Genomic DNA, 21,314 nt, shown 5'->3' with positions numbered 1-21,314 from the left:
TATATATATATATATATATATTTATATATAAAATCAGTAAAATACAGTTTTATACTGTAAATACTCTTATATACACTGTATTTATATACAAAAAGTCTTATAAAATATACAAGGTATTTAGAATATAATTTTTAGTTTTAACTCCTTACAAAATAATCCAAAATCTGATCAAGTATTTCTTTCAGCATTTTGGTAATTTAATAGTTTTTAAACCATTAGCAATCTAAATATTGAAAAAATATTATTGTAATATGTATTAAAATATTAGTGGAATGTTTATAAAGTAAAATCAAGTTATTCAATTAACTAAGTTTCAAAGTACAAGACATTTTTAGTTATTTTATATCCTTTATCTCTCAGATCTGTTATTTTATATTGGTGTTTGATCATTATTTTGTAACATTTATGTTATATACTGCAAAATTCAGTACAAGCCACCAGCAGAACATTACTTAAAAATTGTTACTCCTTATTCACAGCCTGGAAGTCAAAAGTTGTCAGGTAAAAAATTATGTTACAGTTTACTAGGCTTTGGATTTGTCCTTGTGAAGTGCATACAACCTTAAAATATTAAATACATGCATATTACTCCTAGTATAAAATATACTCCTAGTATAATATGCATATTACTCCTAGTAAGAAAGCTTGTGATCATTACATTTAATATTTTCTTGTGCTTATTTGAGTAGGCATTCAGTTTTTAATGTACACACAACTCATACAAGTGTACACAGTTTATAGTGCAAGTGTATGCAGTTTACAATACAAGTATTAGCTTTAGTATTATTAAATACAATTTTGATAAAATGGGAAGAACTAAGTGTAAAATAAAAGCAAGTGGAGAAAAGAGGAAGAATTCTATACAGACAAATCCAAGAAGGCTGATTTACCTTCTGAAATACCCACTGAATGAGCTTCCACCGAATCAACTTTGAAGTGTTGGCAGTGTGTTGAGACATCTGGAGTATGTCCAGTCAACAAGGTGACAGAATAACAAAAGAATAGAATTTTCTCATGTTTGCCTTTTTAAAATCTAGCTCATGTTTTTTGTTTATTTTAGATCTGCAAAATTCAAACCAACCAAGCAACTGGTTGCATGTCCACAAGCTCACGCAGGGTTTGATTTACTTTGTAGAGATGTAACTTGTTCTACAACAAGTAAAAGATTCATTTCTTCATTTGTAATAAAAATCTGGAAAAAAGCTGGTTTTGGTGATTTCATATTAAAGGGAGCTTCTGTAAGAGAAAAGATTGTAAAGCTAGATCAAAAGTATAAAAAGATGCGAAAATTATGCAGTTTAAACTGGGATTCAAGTCAAGATAGATTTGAAAAGATGCAATTGGATTTTGTTGAGGAAAGTAACTGTCTTTATGATATTTCTGTTCCTGATATTGAGGATAAGATTGCTTCTGACCGTCTTCTAAGAATGCAGAAGATGAGGGTTTTCTTTTCTGCAAAGACCAAAACCGTGAAAGGAAACAATATATTTCAGAAGAATTAGACAAAAACTATCAAAAGGCCATGATTAACAAAGAACAAAGTTATCAGAGACTGTTGAGGATAAAAGAAACAGAAAATTGATACATACTTTGCTCAAGCAGAAATGCATGAACAGGATAATTCCTTTGAGTATGAAAATTCTGACCCTGAATCTGATAATGAACCATCCTCTGATGAAGATTCTGATAAGGAAAATATCCGACATAAATTTAAACCAAAGGTTTTCATACATATCAGTCCTGAAGAACTGATAGAATGCACAACTGCAGCTGCTGCAAGATATAATGTTGGCATAAGACCTCAAACTTTAATAGTAGCAGCTATATGTAAAAAAGGTGGTGTGAATCTGGATGAAATCAACTTATCAAGAAGCACAGTCTATAGAAAAAGGTTTAAACAAATAGGTGATCAGATAAGGCAGGATTTATTTGACACATTGAAAGGAAAGAGACTTTGTCTTCATTTTGATGGAAAACAAGTGAAGTAGATAGAAGAACAGCTGAACATAACTGTCACAGTTGAAAGAAAAGCTGTAAGTGTCACTTCCCCAGACATTAAAGATACAGATGACATACAGATAGAAGATACAGATGACATGGGAGTGGTTCATCCAAGAGCTCCAAAGTTTGTGATCAAGTTGAAGTTAACTTTAACATGCTTGGATACTATGATATTACAGATCAAGTTTATGCTATATGTTGTGACACTACACCATCAAATGCTGGGATATTTTCTGGAGCTGTTGCCATTCTTGCCTCCAATCTAGATGTTCCACTTTTATGGTTTATATGCTGGGGGCATATATTAGAAGTCCATATTTCACATTTCATGGAGGCTTTAACAGGTGAAAAAACAAAGGGTCCAAGGAGAGGTTTGTACACAAGACTGCAAAAAGGATGGCAAGATGTTAATGAATCTCTAAATATATATGATTTAGTGAAATTTGATTGGAGTAAACTAGAAATTGGTTCTTCTCTACATACCACAGCCAGAGCAACCCTAGAGTTTGGAGAGCAAGCTATTACATTGGGTACTTTTTCAAGAAGTGATTACAAGGAGCTGTGTAAGTTAGTGTTATTTTACCTAGGTGAAAGAGAAGAACTGATTACAAGGAGCTGTGTAAGTTAGTGTTATTTTACCTAGAGAGAAGTTCTTAACTTCTCTCTTCACCAACCAGGAGCCTGCCGTGAAGCAAGATCATGGCAGATGCAGTGTTTCTTCTTAAAGTCACAATGACTTCAAAAATATCTTAAGTCATGAATGAAGAAGAGAAAACCATGGTGGAAACTGCTTCTTTCTTTGTTGCAATCTGCTATACTCCATGGTTTTTGAAAGCATATCTTACTAACAATGCTCCAAACAATGATCTTAATACTTTTAAAGAAGTGTTTCATATTAAAGAGCAATATCCAGAGGTGGGACATGCTCTACTCAAAAGTATGCAAAGACACACATGGTATCTTTCTGAGGAGCTGGTTTTATTGGCTCTTGCTGATGCTAATTTAGACTATGAAGTAAAGGTAAAGATGTTGAATAGACTGTTGGAGTTTGATGTGCCAAAAAAGTGCAAGGTCAGCAAACCCCAACTTCCCACAATACAAGAAGCAACTGACCTGCTTGATCTTGTTGGGCCTCAGAGTTGGGTTCTGTTGAAGATTGCAGACATAGACCCCACTGAAGTGTAGAGTTGGGTTGAGGACCAAAACACCCCTAGTCTTGAAAGTTTCATATCATTTGCGAAAAACAGTATGTGCGTCAATGATTGTGCAGGGCAAAATATTCTGTTAATTCAAGATTTTGTGAACTGACACAAATCTGAGGACATGAAGGAAAATGTAATGCTAGTTGCAAAAGACAACAGAAAAAAGCTCACAAAGGAGATAACAAAGAAACAACTTAAAACTGTATGAATTACTTGTTAAATAAAGATTTTTTCCCACTATATATTATTTGCTCGATTTCTGTCAAAAACCAATATTTACATATATCTGTTTTAATGCAAATACAAACATTTTTTTGTGGTTTTTGAACTTCTAGGGTAAAGGAGAATGGGAAAAAACTACAAGTAAGTTAAAGTTCAAAAATTTTTTAAGTTTTGGGACACCCTAGTCTACAGGTTTAAAAATTTTATATCCGCTGCAAGTTTACAACATGTACCATCAACTGGGTGACAATGAACAGCGCGGTAAAATCGAACATCAAAACCAAATTTACTAAAAGGTGAAGATACACACACAATAGAGTTATATGTTGTATTATTTTGATTTAAATTGCTTTAAATATAATATATAGAAGCTAATTTTTGGCTGCACAAACAATTTTCCTTTTTCAGCTTTTCTCTATCACATATAAACAGCAAGAGTTCAAGCACTTAAATGACTTATAAGCTAATTTAAGAACCTCATAACAAAACATCATAAAAGTTGTAACACATCAAATTCAGTTACATATTGGTTTAATAAAACCTAAATTTAGGGTGTAGCTTTTCTGTATCTAATTACTTGCTTATTTAAAAAATTTTTATCAAGAACTTAAGTTTTTTTTGTGAATTTTAGAAAGTCTATCTGAAATTATAAAAGAAAGGAAAATAGCTGATATTATAAAACAAGTTACACTCAAGCAGACCTAGAAACAGCTATAAATAAAGTGAAAACCCATGGATTTACAATAAGAAAAACTGCTAAAACTTATAATATTCTATAAGCAACACTACATAAAAAAAGTAAAACTTAGAGATCAAGTTTCAAAAAAGCATGGTGGACAAACCAGACTTGAAAGTTCAACAGAAAGTTTATTTGTTCAAACAATTACTTATATGAACGACTGGAGGTGGAGGAGAACAAAACTGAGGTGATAAAATGTCTTTTAAGAAAAAAAGAAGAACTCAGTGGTAAAAACACTGTAATGGTTTTTAATGAATCTGTTCTAGATAATCTTAAGAACAATCTAGGCTGAGGCACAAATCCAATTGCAAAACAAATCTATCCATAATCTAAAAAACAAAAACATTATGTTGTGTTTAATTTCATCCCAAATCATTCTCACCTCATTTTAAGAATGCTTTATGATCATATAAAATAAGAAAATTAAGATATTCACTGCATAGTGTTGATCAGGACTTTTCTAGGAAGCGGTATAGTATAATGTTCTGTTAAAAAAAGGTAGCAATTAGGCTAACAGTTTTCTTCTATGATGCAAAATTATTTAAAAAGTGTTCATGACAATAATTTACAAAGCTGCAACACGGTGTTGCAAACTTGTAAATTACATGTTGTAAATTTATGCAAACTAGTTTTTGAAGTAACGTGTTAAACATATTAGTATAAAAAAAAGTTTGCAACATTTATATTTTCTTACCAACTTTGAATAACTCAGTGGACATAATAATTTTATGGTGATTTCACTTAGTCAAAAATCTTCTAATAATCTTTATCAAATTAATTAACATGATTTATAGTTAAAGGAGTTCCCTTGAGACCAATGATATGCGGTAGTAGACTAGTGTTTAAACATTTGGCTCACAATCAAAAGGTTGATATTCAAATCTATCCTGCACCCTCTGAAATTACTGCTCTCAATCCGTTTCTCTGCACAACTCTCTTGTTTAAAATTGTTAGTGTTTGAGTTAAGGACTGAGAGAGAATATTTTTAAAAAATAAGTACCTTCCTTGACTGTAGTGAACACTGAATGAATATATAAAATTAAAAAAAATTACAGTACACATACAATAATAAAATTTTTAAATTTTGATCAGTTTTTAAAAAATCCCATAAAAACCCCAAAAAAACCCATTTGGGTTGGGTTTTTTAAAAAACCCTGCATTTTTTCCAACCCTGACATGATATGACACAAAATAATGTATAGTATTAATGACTCTAGAATATAAAGGAGATTACTCGAATATAAAGGAGATTACTAAATAAAGGATTTAATCTTTCTTCACAAAAAATGCTATGGAGTCAGCACAGCCTAAGCACCATTAATACATCAAAATTTAATTAACCCAACAGCAATAAATATAAAAAAATGAAATTAGGCCAGAAAAAACAACCAAATGTGAATATTTTTGATATGGTTTTAAACACAAATCAGAGATGTGTAAATTCATGTGAAAAAATATAATTCAGAGATGTGTAAATTCATGTGAAAAAACATAAATCAGAGATGTGTAAATTCATGTGAAAAAACATAAATCAGAGATGTGTAAATTCATGTGAAAAAACATAAAAGATGTGTAAATTCAAATATCAAGCTTTTATTATTACAACAAGAAGCACACCAAACAGAAATGTCACATTAAAAATGCATTGAAAAAAAAGCACCTCAACAAGCTAGAACAATTTGTTAAAATTCTGATTTTATTTGTAGAAGAATCTTGTTTACAACAGTTACAAAGTGTTGAATAAACAAATATTATTTATGATTAATGTAAGAATTTAAAGTGTATAGTTACAAATAGAGCTTGGCACTTCACTCTTAAAACGGCTTGGCATCAAAGTCAGTGATGAGCAAAGTTAAGGGAACTTGTTTAGAAAACAGATCCTAAGCAATCGTTGTTGTTGGCATTTTAAAGAGAAATTGCCGCAAAAATTTGAAAGGTGAAGCTTTCTAATGTTAAACCAAATCTTTACAGAGCCCAGGATTTTTATGGAGAGTTTTATCACTTTAGTGACTCTAATTAAGTTTATTTAATGAAGTAAAACCCATGCCAGCTTTTATCACAGCAAGGGTCCAGTATTAGGTATTGATACTTTTCAGGATACAGTTATTGTTAAAAATACTGATATTAGACTACACATGGACAATGCAATTTGCATAACCAGGTTGCCAATAAAAATCAAACAACAATCTGTTGCACAGAGATTAGTTCTGATGGTTTGGCTGGGGAGTTGCTAATGCATTCAACGGATCTTAAACCACAAAGATATGCTTTATATTAAAGAGAATAATTTAAAAAAAAAAAAAATGTTTGAGCTAAATTTTTTTGATTAAAACAAAAAATTAAATGCTTACCCATAAACCAATTTTTTTGTTTTAGTCAAAGCTTGCATTCTTTGTTTTGGATTATTTCTGGACTATTTTGTGGACCAATCCTGGATCAATGTTGGATCATTCACAAGAGATATTTTTAATTGAATGTGACATTCAAAATAGATTAATGCTATAATTATGAAAAGTGCTCAAGTACAAATTAAATTCTAAAAATACAGTTGAATTATTAAAAATATTGTCTACAATAATAAGCTTTTCTTTTCTGATTTTTGATGACTTAGTCAACAAAACTCAACAAAGTGTATTTTTAATTCTTCCTACAACCATTTCTCATAGAACTGAGCAAGTACTTGTTCATAAATCAGAAATGATGAAAAGAATAACAAAAATAAGTGATAAAAACAATTCCTTAACAATAATATACTGATTTCTTTGTTAAACAAAAAGTACCAGTTAATTTTGAAATCTATGTTGGTTGTATAATGATATGTGAACTAATTTAGGTCATAGTTTTTAGATCTAAATTCTAAAATTATTATCTAAATTTTATTTAAATCCTGTAATTCTGAGACTTAAATCCCTTTTGAAAATCCTTTGAAGCAATTTTATAATCTGTCAGTTTGCAGCACAGCCATATTATCCTATCTACCCAAGATTATCTTTTGTTCCACCTACCTCAAGTTTTTTTAAAATAAAAATACTTTTTTTTCTTGTTTAGACAAGGTCAAATGTATTATAAATGTAGTAAGACCTTCTTGAGTTATCAGGCTTAAGTATAAAAAAGTTACAACCTTAAACAAAAGATAATCTTGTTTAAATTTGGGTATCATTGTAAGACCATGGTTATATTTATAGAAAAAAAAAGAAGATAAACTTTCAATGATGGATCAGAGTTCCTTTGCTTTATTTGATAGTCGCTTTAAAAGTTCTTTATGTTTTTCCTGTTAAATGTCTTTTTTATAAAGATATTGCTTATCGATATACTGTCATACAGTATGATGTCAAGTGAGATTTAATATGCAACTAAATTTGCATTTATTGATATATACATAGATATGTATCATGTTAAAAATATATATAAATTGTAATATACTAAATTTAGATTTATTGTTTTTAGTGAAGAATCAGTTTCTAAAAATCCTCGACTAAAAAGATGTTTAAAAATAGGTATTATAATAATATTTTAAAATTGATGTACTTTTATATTTTTAAATTTTATTTTGAATTGGCACAAAAATAACATTCATTAAAATTTTTCTTTAAGAATCGTTAAAGAAAAATAGATGTATTAAAATCCAGTATTTTAAGACATGATTTTTTTTTTTTTTTTAAAAAAAAAAGTTGTTTTAGATTAAAAAGTTTTAAGAACTTTTTTTACTGATTGATTACTATTGATTTAATGATTTTACTGATTGATTACTATTGATTTAATGATTTTAACTGATTGATTACTATTGATTTAGTGCTCTTTTTTTTTTTTTTAAAATTTTTTTTCTGTCCTTAATACATAATTTTTAGTAGTTTAAGATAAAAGAAAAGTACTTTTTTTTGTGTGTTTTTTTTAATCACTTAATAAAATGTTTAAATTGGACTCAGGAATTCAGAAATTACACATCTACTACTACACAACTGCTGTTTTTTCTGTTTGTCATTGTTGTTTAAATTAGTCTTAAATATTTATAATAATAGTGAACGTACTGATAATTATTTATAAAATTATAATTTAAAAAATGGTAAAGGATTTGTTCTATATATCATTCTTTTATTTTTTTAAACAAAAAATTTTGTTTGTATGAAGATGATGCAGGAGTCTTAAAAAATATTGAGGTGTTTAACATCACTCAGGGTGTTAAGAGTTTCATGTACTACTTAGGTTTGTAAATTGCATCTTCTAAAGTTTACAATATTAGTTATGGTTTGGAGCTATTCAATTGTTTTAAGAAAATGTAATGAAGGATAGATAAATAAGGCAGAGAATGAAATCATTAAAAAGAAATTGATGAGCACAATGAAGAATGACTCTCAATGAGAGTCAGTCTAGCAGAAGCTAATTTGACATGAATTGGAATACGGTTTTGATAGTTTGAACTCAAGTTGTGAGTATTTTTTTCAAAATATTGTAAAATGTTGAAATAGTACGAGGTTTTTAAGATGCTCAGGCTTTTTAAAACTAAATTTTATAATGGTTTAGAAGCAAGTTTAGATATTTATATTTAGATATAAATATTTTTAGACTTTTAAATGAACAGTAATACTCGTTTTCGTTAATGTGTAAAATCTTTTCATATAAATTTTATTGAGTAAAAGCTTAAAATTCATTAAAGTTTTTAATTTTACTGTTTGCTAAAGGTAATCTTTGAACATTTCTTTCACATATTTTAATTTATTGACAACAAAAGCATTACTAAGAGTTCTGATTTCTTTCACAAATTCATTTTAAGCCTTCAAATGCTAAGCTGAAGATACCTCTGAGACATCCAAGATGATTCTGAAGCTTAAAATATTTTTTCAAAGAATTGTGATTGTCATTATATTCATATTCATAGCTTTAAAAACATATTTCATCATCATCATTTTTATAATCATTGTTTTCATCTTTTTGATTTTCGTCATCAGGAAAGAAAAATTTTTTATCATTGTAATTGTCATATGAACTTAAATTCACTTCTAATTCATAAGATGTTGCATCAAATTCTATCTCAAAATAGTCTAATGGAGAATCTTTAATTAAGCATTCATCATCAGATGATAATTCAGGAAAAATTTTATTTAAGTCTTTATTAGTATTTGCACATATAGAAGGACATACTAACCAACTGCATGATTTCTTTTTTTTGTTGTTGTTGAAGTTTGAAAAACTTCAACTCATCGTTATTGCTGAAGTGTCAAAAAAAAAAGTGTGAAAGTTGGTTTCTTATGTTTATCAATCGACTGACAAAGAAACATAAAGTGAAAACTATGTGCATGTTGATAAATAAATCAACCATATTCAAAAATAAATTTTACTCTTTATGAGAAAATACACTTCTGTAAAGACATTATAGAGCTGGCATATTGTGTTCTACAGCTTATGGTATCTTTTTCAAACTGGCCTTTTCAGTTCCTGTTGAATTGTTTTTATTAGGTTGTTTAGATTAGCAAGGAAAATGTTTTACTGCAATCTGTCATCAAATTATTTAAAAGTTCGCTAGGTGCAACAAACTTGACTTCTAATATTTTTATTGGACTTGAAGTATTTTTATATTTTTATTTCAAAGAATAAAAAACTTTTGTATTTCAACTTGCATTTAAAATTAAAATAATTGTATTTCTTAGCCTCAAATAGAGTTATTTGTATTTCTTTAACAAAAATAAAAAATTTGTAATTTTATTTCTTAACTTAAAATACAAGTTTTTGTTTTTCTTAACCGAAAAAAAATTTTTTATTTCCTAACCTAAAAAAGTTATTTGTGTTTGTATTTCTTTGTTTGTGGCTTATCATTTAGTGGTAACAAGTGATTGATAAGGGGTAGCAAGTGAGTATTATATTACTGTATGACCGATACACTATACAAGCCTTTACAAAAAACTCAGACTTAGTTTATCATGTATTTATTTTTTAGTTCGTGAGCATTCTAAAAAATTTTGTAGCAAAGAGGTAAAAAGCAAAAAGTGCAAGATAGTCTCAACAAATAACTTTCCAACTGGTGCTGGACTAGCTTCATCAGCATCTGGTTATGCCTGTTTAGGTTGGTTCAAAATTATGTAAAAAAAGCTTTTTTAGCATTTTCCTACTCAATTTCATTTTATGGTTATATAAAACCATTGTATTCATTTGCTGTTTTAATTTAGTTTGTAGAAGAATTTTTTAGCTATTGCAATGTGATATTTAAGGGAAAATTTGTAGTATTTAAAATATATATATGTTTTTAAAATATTGTGTTTTGTTAAAACAAGTTACGAAGCCTTTTTTTTCCTATAAACTAATAAAAATATTTGAAACCTGAAAAAAAACTTCACCCAAAGAAACGAAGTTATGTCATGTTTAGTTTTTAAGGTTGTTTTTTTTTAAGCCAAATGTTTGGGGACTGTATATGATGCTTACATTGACCACTCAATCATTGCAAGGTACCAAATAACTTGAAATTGTGATAGATATTAAATGGTTATTATTATTATTTTTCCTTTATAAATAGTTATAACTTTTATTTTTAGACTTGGTTCAGGAAGTGCTTGCAGAAGTATGTATGGAGGCTTTGTTAAATGGGAAAAGGGAGAGCTATCTGATGGTACTGATAGTATTGCTGTTCAGGTAATAAAAATTTACAATATTAAAGAAAAAAAATTATTCAAAAAGAATAAATAGTTTGAAATTAAATTAAAATATTATTTTATAAATAAAGTAATTCTTATGATGATTAGTGCTCCTTTCATAAAAAAAAAGAAAAAGAAATTTTTTTATATTCAAAAAATTATTTTTGAACAATCCTGCAGTTAGCTGTTATATTGGGAGTTATGAGTAAGTAGAAAATATAAAAAAATTATTTTTGAACAATCCTACAGTTAGCTGTTATATTGGGAGTTATGAGGAAGTAGAAAATATAAAAAAATTATTTTTGAACAATCCTGCAGTTTACTGTTATATTGGGAGTTATGAGGAAGTAGAAAATATAAAAAAATTATTTGTGAACAATCCTGCAGTTAACTGTTATATTGGGAGTTATGAGGAAGTAGAAAATATAAAAAAATTATTTTTGAACAATCCTGCAGTTAAATGTTATATTGGGAGTTATGAGGAAGCAGAAAAGAAAAAGTAAGAAAATGTTTGACACTTGAAAAGTTGCTTACTTTAAAGTAAACAACTTTAATACAAACTTTAAACTATACATATCAGAGAAACATAAAGTTGGAAGATAGATAGATAGATAGATAGAAGATAGATAGATAGATAGAAGATAGATATAAAAAATTTTGCGAAAAAAAACTATACATATAAAGCTTTTTTGAAAATAAAGGAATATTTAGGGTAAAAAGATTTTCCATTAAAAACATCAGCACAAATAAAGATAAAAGAAGTTAAAAATTAGAAGATGTTACTTTTGGATAATTTCCAATTTAAATAATGGTCAACTTAAGACATGGTGAAAATGACTTTGCTTAATTTATACTTGGCTTGTAACTTTTTGGTATCTTTTGTTTCCTGTATGAAAAATAAATGAACTTTTGTTTGAAAGTAAATAAAAAAATCATTGGCTTTTTTGAGACTGTTAAAAGATTACCCATTACTTCAGTATATGCTAAGTTTCATATATAAGTGAAATTTTTTTTCTCAAAAAGTAGGTTAATCTGAGTCTCTTAAATCTACTAAAATATTATCGAAATTTTCAAGTATAAAAATTTATAGAAATTTTATATAGAATAAAATTAAGATTCCTGAAGTCCTTAAGAATTTTGGTTTTTTTGAGACCTATAAAATTTATTTACTTTTATAAAAAAAAATATTTTAAACTGATAAATAGTAGCATTTGAATTAATTAGACAAACAGGTTTTTCATAATATTTTCTCAATTGGTTAACCTGCTTTCAATTTTAAATTATGTCAAATAGTACCAAATTTGTTTTAAACATAAGAGTATCAAATGTGAGAGGATTTAGTTAAAATTTCATTCGATTTTGCTCGAAAAATAATGCTCCTTTATTCTAATGTACTTCATTTCTTCCCTTAGGCGTTCACTGCTCGTGTGTGACCATTCGGTGAATTTTATATGCCAAAGTTTTTAAATAATATTTGGCCTAACCTGTAAGGGTTAGTGTTACAGTCATCGAGCACAACTATTTTCCAAATCACAATTACTGTCACCGCAAAAGAAGTTGTTTGTCTCTGGAAGGCGCCTGGGCTAGTTTTTTAGTCATAAGTCAGTTATTATTCCATGCATAGGTGTTTAATCCATCATGGTTTTCTGGAGTATGACTGAGCTAGCTTGGTGTAGTTAAGAGATAAATCTTTTACGCTGGTTACTAACAACACAAGACTCTACTAAATTTGTAGTGAGTCCTTTTTTACTGCAGTATGGATTTGGCATAAGTCGCAGGGTAAAGCATAAGTAGCAATGGCGTTTGTGTGACGGGATAAACTAGTTATTAGTGATGATCCTCATCGAAATGCCAGTAATAATAGATGCGACTCTGAGGAGATGTTTATTACTTAATCACTACACAAATTATGTTTACACATTAGCATTAATGTTTTTTTTCCATTCTGAGGCCTTACATTGTTGTATGCATACTTTTTATTTTGTAATCAATTTTTTGTTTTAAAAGTTTTTGTTCGGTGATTTATTTGTTGTATATCTTCGTTCATATTAGTTTTTACAAAACAATTTATTGTTTATTATTATTGTTTGTACTGTTTAGGTGCATTGTCTGTCTTATTTATTTTTAAATATTCCTCTAATAATCTTTATTTTTTGTCTTGACAACTGTCAAAATATGCTTTGCTCAAAAAATAATCCTCCTTTATTCTAATGTATTTCGTTTCTTCCCTGACGCGTTTACTGCTTGTGTGTGACCATTCAGCAAATTTTATATGCCAAAGTTTTTAAATAATATTTTAAATTGATATATAGTAGCATTTGAATTAATTAGGCAAGCAGGTTTTTCATAATATTTTCTAAATTGGTTAACCTGCTTTTAATTCAATTTTAAATTATGTCAAATAATACCAAATTTGTGAAAAACATAAAAGTATCAAATGTGAGAGGAATTAGTCAAAATTTTATTCAAAAAAATGGATTGACTTAGTCAATCCATTTTTTTGAATAAAAACTTAAAGTAGTTGGACAAACTAAATATGTCTTTTAATAACTATTGATTCAACAAATTATAAGTGTTTGGTATTTTTAATGATTTTTTAATTTATTATACGAATTCATTTCCAACCAAGCAATTGGGCTGTTGCCAATCCTGTTGTCTACTTTAAATGTTCTCTGCAATTTTTATTCTTGCCAAAAAAGAAGAGAAAAAAGAAGAAAGAAGAGATTTCTTAACTGTAAAATTGTCAAAAAGATTGTTTTCAGCTCTACTGTTGCATAATCTTTAAATTCTTGTTCTGATCTACCTTTGATGATCTTACTACTATCTTTATCTGCTTCTTGTTATCTTAGCAAGAAGTTGATAACAGCAATACTTGGAAATGGTTCTATTTTTGAAAAACTTTTATTTTCATCTATCATTTTTTTTTAAACCAATTTACTCCCAAGGTTGCAAGCACTATTTAGGTTAGCAGCTACCAGAAAACTTAAAAAGAAGAAAAAAAATAAGGTGGAAGTTGCCTAAAAACAAATAATATTGTTAAGGATAAAACAACTGTTGACTGGAAAAATAGTCCAGAAAACATTAAGACCGGAGACAATTCCAAAGCAATGTGTTATAAAAGTGATGATGTGTAAGAAAAGCCATGATGTGTAAGAAAAGCGATGATGTGTAAGAAAAGCGATAATGTGTAAGAAAAGCGATGATGTGTAAGAGAAAGCGATGATGTGTAAGAAAAGCGATGATGTGTAAGAAAAGCGATGATGTGTAAGAAAAGTGATGATGTGTAAGAAAGCGATGATGTGTAAGAAAAGTGATGATGTGTAAGAGAAAGCGATGATGTGTAAAAAAAAAACAATATGTACTATTATAACTATTACCTAGTTTTTTGTTTACTATTTACTATAAAGTTTTATCTATTTCAAAACATATTAACATTATTTATGCCTAATTAAACTTATGTATTTCATTAATTATTTGTTTCTTCTTTAGTTTACTCAATGCTTATGATTTTCATAAATACTTAATACAGGGCCACTCCAAGCTGGCTCGGGGGGCCCAGAAGTAAGTCTTAAATGTGAAGCTTCAAAATTTAAATATTATCTATGGAATCACATTGTAAATATGACTGTTATGACTTTTTTGTATAGCAAGTATTTAAGATGGTCTCTAAATCATTGGGGTCTAGGAATAGATTGTATCGTTGTCAAAGCAGCCCTTCTCTCATATTGTTTTGCTCCTTTATTATTTAAATGATATGGCATTAAAAAATAAAAAGAAAATATAAATTACTTTATTATTTTTATTACTATTTTTAAAAAAAAATTATTTCCATGCTTTGACTAAATCAAAATTTAGTCGACTTAGTTGATTTGAAAAATGTATTAGTTGGTTTTATTTGACTTTAGGAAAAACATTAGTCAATTAAGTCGACAGTCAAATTATTTAATACTCGTAACAACACTGTTAAAACCTAATCAATTAAACTATATCATGACATAGTTTAATTGATTAGCTTTTGATTTGGTGTTTTAAATTAATGAGCCTTTTTAAATCTGAAAAAATTGGTTTAGGTAAAGCAAAAAAACACTTTGAGATACCATTTAGTACATTTTGCAATAGATTATGTGATAAACATATGCTGAATAATGGAGGTCAACAAAAATAGATGAAGCTGAAAATTGTTTATTGACAACAATTAACACTTTGTCATTTTGTCAAGAAAGTTTTTTGTGTTGGATTGGGCATACAGGCATTTTGTGCATTTTTTTAACAGTTTTTATTTTATTATATTGTTATGCATCTGGTGCTAATATTATAATAATATTATAACTTTTTTTATAATTGTTATGTTAATTTTTTAAAGATTAAATTTAATTAAAATAATAAACTAATTTGATCAGTTTTATCCCATTAAAATTTTGTAATTTTATAATTGATCAATTTCACTATAAAATACTGGTGAAATTTTAAGGGCTTTTATAAAGTTATTTGCCTTTTTTTCTTTCTAACATTTGACCATATAATAGCTAAAACCGCATTTTATATACACAAAAGTGCATTTTGTTTAGAACTTGTTTAACTCCCTTATGATCCATTTGCTGTGTTAGTTTGATTGTTTTTTTTTTCAAGTTTTTTTTTTGTCTGCTATAATAAATTATTGAATTGTTCAATGTTATACTATGTAATTAATATATAATATAATGTAATATAAAAAATTCTGTACAAACTATTTAAGTTTAACAAGTCAAAACTACATAGTGCTGACTATAACAACCTTTAAATGAAAGATTTTGTTTATAAAAAAAGTTTATTAAAATAATTTGATATCAAAAGTTCAGAATTTTGTCTATTCTGTTTTTTAAAGTGTTTTTGTTTGCAGAATTGATTGCATCTTGTGATAACAAATTCCAATTGTCTACCACTCTACTTGTTAAATAGTAAAACCTGCATATTTTTTTAGTAAATTCTTGATGAAGCCTTTTATTGTGACGATTCCTGGACATATATTTCCTGACGGACATATGGCTGTAAAATCTCAAAGACTTCTTAAATCTAATATATACAGTTGAATTTAGTATTTTAAACATTTCTATCAAGTCACCCCTTCTTTTCCTTTCTTGTAACGTTGGTAAAAACCTAAAACTTTTCTCCTTTCTTCATTAAAGATGTCTTTCAGCGTTTTAATCCTAGTCGATCAAGGTTGTACATTTTCCAGCCTATTAATATCTCTAATACAATATGGGTTCCATGCTGTTGCTGCATGTTCAAGCTGTGGCCTAATAATTGACTTGCATAACAACTTTAATATTGCAACATCAAGATATTTAAATGCATGTTTTATAAAACCTAGTGTTCATTTAGGTTCATTTGCAACACTGATAACATGATTTTCCCATTTAAGATCATTTAAAATTATAAAACCTAAATCTCTTTCAATTTCTGTCTTTTGTAAAACACGATCTTCTAATTTGTAATTAAATTGAAGATTCGATTTACCAATATGCATAACTTAGCACTTATCTCCATTGAACTTAATCAACCACTTATTTGGCTAATCTAATAACTTATTTAAGTCTTCTTGAAGAGCATTGCTGTTACTTTCATTGGTTATTGCTGACATGATTTTAGTATCACCTACAAATAATTCTAATTTATTTAGTATATTGATATTTAAGTCATTTATAAAAATTACATTTAGTAGTGGGTCAAGAGCTGAACCCTGAGGTACTCCACTTGTAACTTCCTTCCAACATAAAACAAACTCACCCAGTACACTTCTTTGTTTTCTATTACTAAGGAATGTTTTACACCATTGTAAAATATGATAGTGAAATCCATAACCATAAAGCTTGCAACATAATTTAGATAAAGAAACCGAATCAAAAGCTTTTGCAAAGTCCAAAAATATTATATCGATAATATTACCAGCTTCGATTTCTCTTGTAATAAAATTAAAAGTCTCTAACAAAGTTGAACAACGATTTTTAATATTAACAAATCCATGCTGTTCAATTTGCTAATAATATATTATAAGACAAATGTTTCATCATTGCAAATAATTTTCTCCATAATTTTGCAAACTATTGATGTTAATGAAATTGGTCAATAGTTTGAAGGATCTAATTTGTTTCCTTTTTTGAACAGTAGAGTTATGTTTGCAATTAACCATTCATTTGGTATAACACCACTATAATATGACATTTTATAGATCAGTGATTACAGGTGAGAAAGTGGTTTTGAACATTTTTTGAGAACATGAGGATGAACTTTGTCAATACCAATTGCTTTATTTATATTAAGGTTTATTAAATGATATTCAACATCAGTGTTATTAAAACTTGAATCGCTGCAAAAAATTTCATATTTTGAAGGAAAAATTATAGGGTCTAGTATGTTATCTTTTAAAAATACTGAAACTAAATACTCATAAACAATTTTCAATATCTACCTCGTGTTATAATTGAACCATCAACAGTTTTAAGTGCTTTAATTGAATCTTTTATAACTGTTTTACTATTTAAATATAAAAAAAATACTTTTGTTTTATGAGCTTTTAGCCAGATTTAATTCAAAGGTTCATGTATCTAACTCTTTTTTTTACATTTTTATTAATACATTTTTATATAAGGTTTTATAGTATTTACCATGTCAGTTTCTTCATATTTTGTATGTCTGCATTTAACCATTACTTTTTTTTAACTTTATCATTTTCCAAATCTCTTAAGCCATTCACAGAGCATTTTTTTACTTGTATCATAAGTTATATTTGGAATAAATTTACTACATCCAGTATGATATATATTTAGACATTTTTTATAGGCTTGACTAGCATTTAAATTCTTAAACTCATGTTCCCAATCAAAACTTGAAAAATAATTTGAAAGTTCTTTATAATTTCCTTTAATGTATAATAATTGTGTCTTCTTTTTTGGTTTTTGATCAAGATTGTTGTTTTTATAAAAATATTTGAAATTAAATATATGTTGTCCATGTTCTATTCCATCTATAGGAGGTAAGTAATTCAAACCGAAAACTCAATTGCTACTTTCTGATAAAACCAAATCTAATAAATGTGTATCAAACCCAAAGTTAACTTTAAATTTTGGCAACAAGACATTTTAATATAAGAAGCAATCATTTAAAGATTCTCTAAATTCTAAGGCGCTTAAATCTGAATCATTTCCAAGTTTACAGGAGCCATCACTAAACCATTTTATATTTGAAAAATTGAAATCTCCACAAATTAGAATTCCTGTGTATTTACCTTTTTTCCAAACTTTATAAGTATGTCCGATAGATTTAGTTATTTTCAGGCAACCTAAAATATCACTAGCACCATTTCCATATATAAATCCACATAAAACGTTTTGCAGACCAATCTCAACTAAACATCATACTTGTTTGATAGCATTATCAATTAGACAGTTAGTAACAGAATAAGATTTCATTGTATTTTTTATGTATATACAAACTCCTCCGCTTCTATTATATTCATGATCTTTTTTAAACAAATTAAAACCCTCAATATTTTTTGCAGATTGTTCAGTCCACCAAGTTTCACAAATCATAATAATTTGCATCCGATTATTGGCTGTTTCTTCAACTAACTCATCAAATTTATTATTCAGTGATGTGGCATATGTGTAAAAACAGTTCAAAAATTTTTTTCTACTTGAATCCATTTTTTCACTTTTATTGAATTGACAAGTATTGTTTCAATGTTCAATGACTCATGTGGTTGGTAACCAGAAATACTATCATTAAAATTTATATATTGATTTAAACTATTTTTATCATTATGGTTTATTATTTTATTATTTTGCTTTTATCTTTTTAACTTCATTATTTCTAATTCCATATCAAAAGGGGTTGTATAATTGACCTTTTGAATTTAGTTCTTCATTTGATTAATTTCTTTTTATAACCAAACTCTTTGTGAATTTTCTTTCTAATTCATTCTGATCTGGATAAATAGATAATTTTTTGAAACTTTCTGAATCTTTCAATTGCATGGCAGCTTTTAATATTGTATATTATCTGAACTATCAGGTAATTCATTCTACAAAGATGTAATTGTTTCCATTGTTTTGTTATTTTCATTATTATTTTTAAAGCGATGAATTCTCTTTATTTTATCAGGATTTTTGTGAGTGATCAATGATTTTATCAGGACTACTGTGTGACCAATAATTTTATCAGGATTTCTATTTCACAAAAAAGACTCTAAAGAATATTTTCAACAAACTTTTTTCTATTTCCAGCATCAGAATCAGTTGAATTTGGTATACCAAAAACAATAATATTTTTATCTCTTTTACCTACGTCTTTACTTAAATCTATAATACCTTGTGTAAGCTTTGTTTCTTCTGTCTATGTATCATACTTTTTACTATTGAATAATTAACTCCTATCTAAAACGGTGCTTGTTTTTTTTTTCTTCTTATATTTTAACTCTTGCTGTTTTTAAGAATTTTCTCTCTTGCTGTTTTTGCTGAATTTTCACTCACAAGTTTATCAATTTTAGACAAGTTTTCAACAGCTTTACGCTCCAATTCTCACACTCTACTAATTAATTCTTCAAACTGCTGTCTAGAAAAATAATCCACTTTCGGTCCCATATCAATATATTAATTATTTAAAAAAAAGATATAACTATTTATCTTTTTTAAAATGTTTAATTGTAGGTTTCTTTAAAACAAAAGCACGCCTGCCATCTTTTATAGCTAGTGTAAACTTGTTTAAATATTATTTATTAATTTTTTTTTTTTTTTAATATATATGTGAATATATATAAAACTCTTTTACTCATTTTTAAAAGGTTGCAAGCGAAAATCATTGGAATAGTTTGAGAGTTTTAATTTTAGTGGTGGGTTTTAATTTTATTTTATTTAGTTCATTTATATTTTATTAGATGCTAAATTATTAAAATTAATATTTGCATATGGTTAACAGTAAAAATACTTTTTTAATACTCAACAAAATATTAGAGAAAAGTAACGGTACTATCCTCTCAAGGGGGCCTCTACATTCGACCAGGTTGCTTTTTTGTGGTTACAACCCTCTCTTAACTCTTTAACTCCGAAACACAAACCTTGACAAACAAGGTTGTTGCGCAGAGAAACAAGTTAAACACTGTATTACCATGGATGTGATGGGAATCGAATTCAAATTTCTTGCTTACGATGGAAGCCCTCTACCACTACACCACTATCACATGACTACTTCTACTACTACTACTACTACTACTACTACTACTACTACTACTACTACTACTACTACTACTACTACTGCTACTACTACTACTACTACTACTACTACTACTACTGAGTATATAGATCACATATCTATTATTATTTAGGTGAGTAGCCAAGAGAAGTCTATTAGTAGTACTGAAGGGATGAGAAGGAGCGTAAGATCAAGTCCATTTCTTCAGGTAACTACTTATAAATTTTTTTTTAATTTTTTTTTATAAAAGGTTCATGAATTCTAAATAGTTCAACTAGGGTAATTTCCACACTTACTGTGAGTTTAACAAAAGTTATTGTTATATTAGATTACTCAAAAAGTAGATATGCATTAGAAATGAATTTTTGCAGCCGTCAATGTAATACGATAAGGGTTAGTTTAAAATTATTCTCACTTTGAAATTTAAATCAATTATGTACTTACTTTGATCAATCTTTTAAAGCGCAGTTTTCCATACTTATCGTAAGTGTTTCACACTTATCGTATATATTGTCGACACTTATCGTATATCTTAAAATCTATTTAAGTGTCTGGTTTAAAATGCGCTCGCGGTTTCAAATGAAAATTTAATGCATTGGTAACACTTTATAAAACATTTTTAGGTATAAAATTAAAAAATAAGAGTATTACATAAATTTAATGTTTATTATCATATAAACACTAATTATATAGTGATAAAAACATTATTATAATTTAAAATTAAAGATTTTAAAGCATTTCCATTACTTTAGTATACTTACCTTTAAGTTCTTAAACTGGAAAGAATAGAGTTTCATCATAACTATCTAAGTCTTATTTTTATAATTATTATCAACATTTAAATGGAACTCGTTTTCTGACTCTTTTGCAACTTTTTTTTTTTTAATTTTCATGTTTTCTCTTTCTTTTTTAGTTTTTTCATTTAATAACTTTTTCTCCATTGTTTCTTTCATTTGTTTTTCTCCATTTTTTCTCAATTGTTTCTTTCTTAATCTTTCTTCCTCTACTTTTTACTTTTTATCTGCAGCTAATTGTTTCTTTTTAAATTTTTCATCCTTTATTTTTGACTTTTCTTGCAATTTTGTCTTCTAAATAAGGAGCCGGAGCAACAGTTGACTCAGATAAATTTTGAACAACTTTTTTGTAGTCAACACTATTAGTATCAAATGGAAAAATTCCAGTATTTATAAAACCACTTTTAATTTTATTTACCATAGAAGGATCGATTATAAAAGAATTAAATGCTTCTGGTACATTTTCATTGTTTATTTCTTGTCCTTCATGGTCAATGCGCCATTGTCG

General features: G+C 27.6%; 1 protein-coding gene across 3 annotated transcripts in view; it reads left to right on the top strand.

Moving 5' to 3' along the window:
- Nucleotides 1-21,314, top strand: part of LOC101239335 (diphosphomevalonate decarboxylase) — a 40,397-nt gene that overhangs the window by 8,234 nt on the left and 10,849 nt on the right. For all 3 annotated transcript variants that reach the window (XM_065815308.1, XM_065815306.1, XM_065815307.1), the window contains 6 exons: nt 7,612-7,661; nt 10,097-10,222; nt 10,547-10,601; nt 10,689-10,785; nt 19,606-19,653; nt 20,146-20,220. In XM_065815308.1, the coding sequence (XP_065671380.1) occupies nt 7,612-7,661; nt 10,097-10,222; nt 10,547-10,601; nt 10,689-10,785; nt 19,606-19,653; nt 20,146-20,220 (451 nt within the window). The remainder of the gene's footprint in view (nt 1-7,611; nt 7,662-10,096; nt 10,223-10,546; nt 10,602-10,688; nt 10,786-19,605; nt 19,654-20,145; nt 20,221-21,314) is intronic.

The sequence above is a fragment of the Hydra vulgaris genome, chromosome 13, assembly GCF_038396675.1.
Source record: "Hydra vulgaris chromosome 13, alternate assembly HydraT2T_AEP".
Taxonomy (NCBI): domain Eukaryota; kingdom Metazoa; phylum Cnidaria; class Hydrozoa; order Anthoathecata; family Hydridae; genus Hydra; species Hydra vulgaris.
This window is presented reverse-complemented; position numbering and strand designations above follow the sequence as displayed.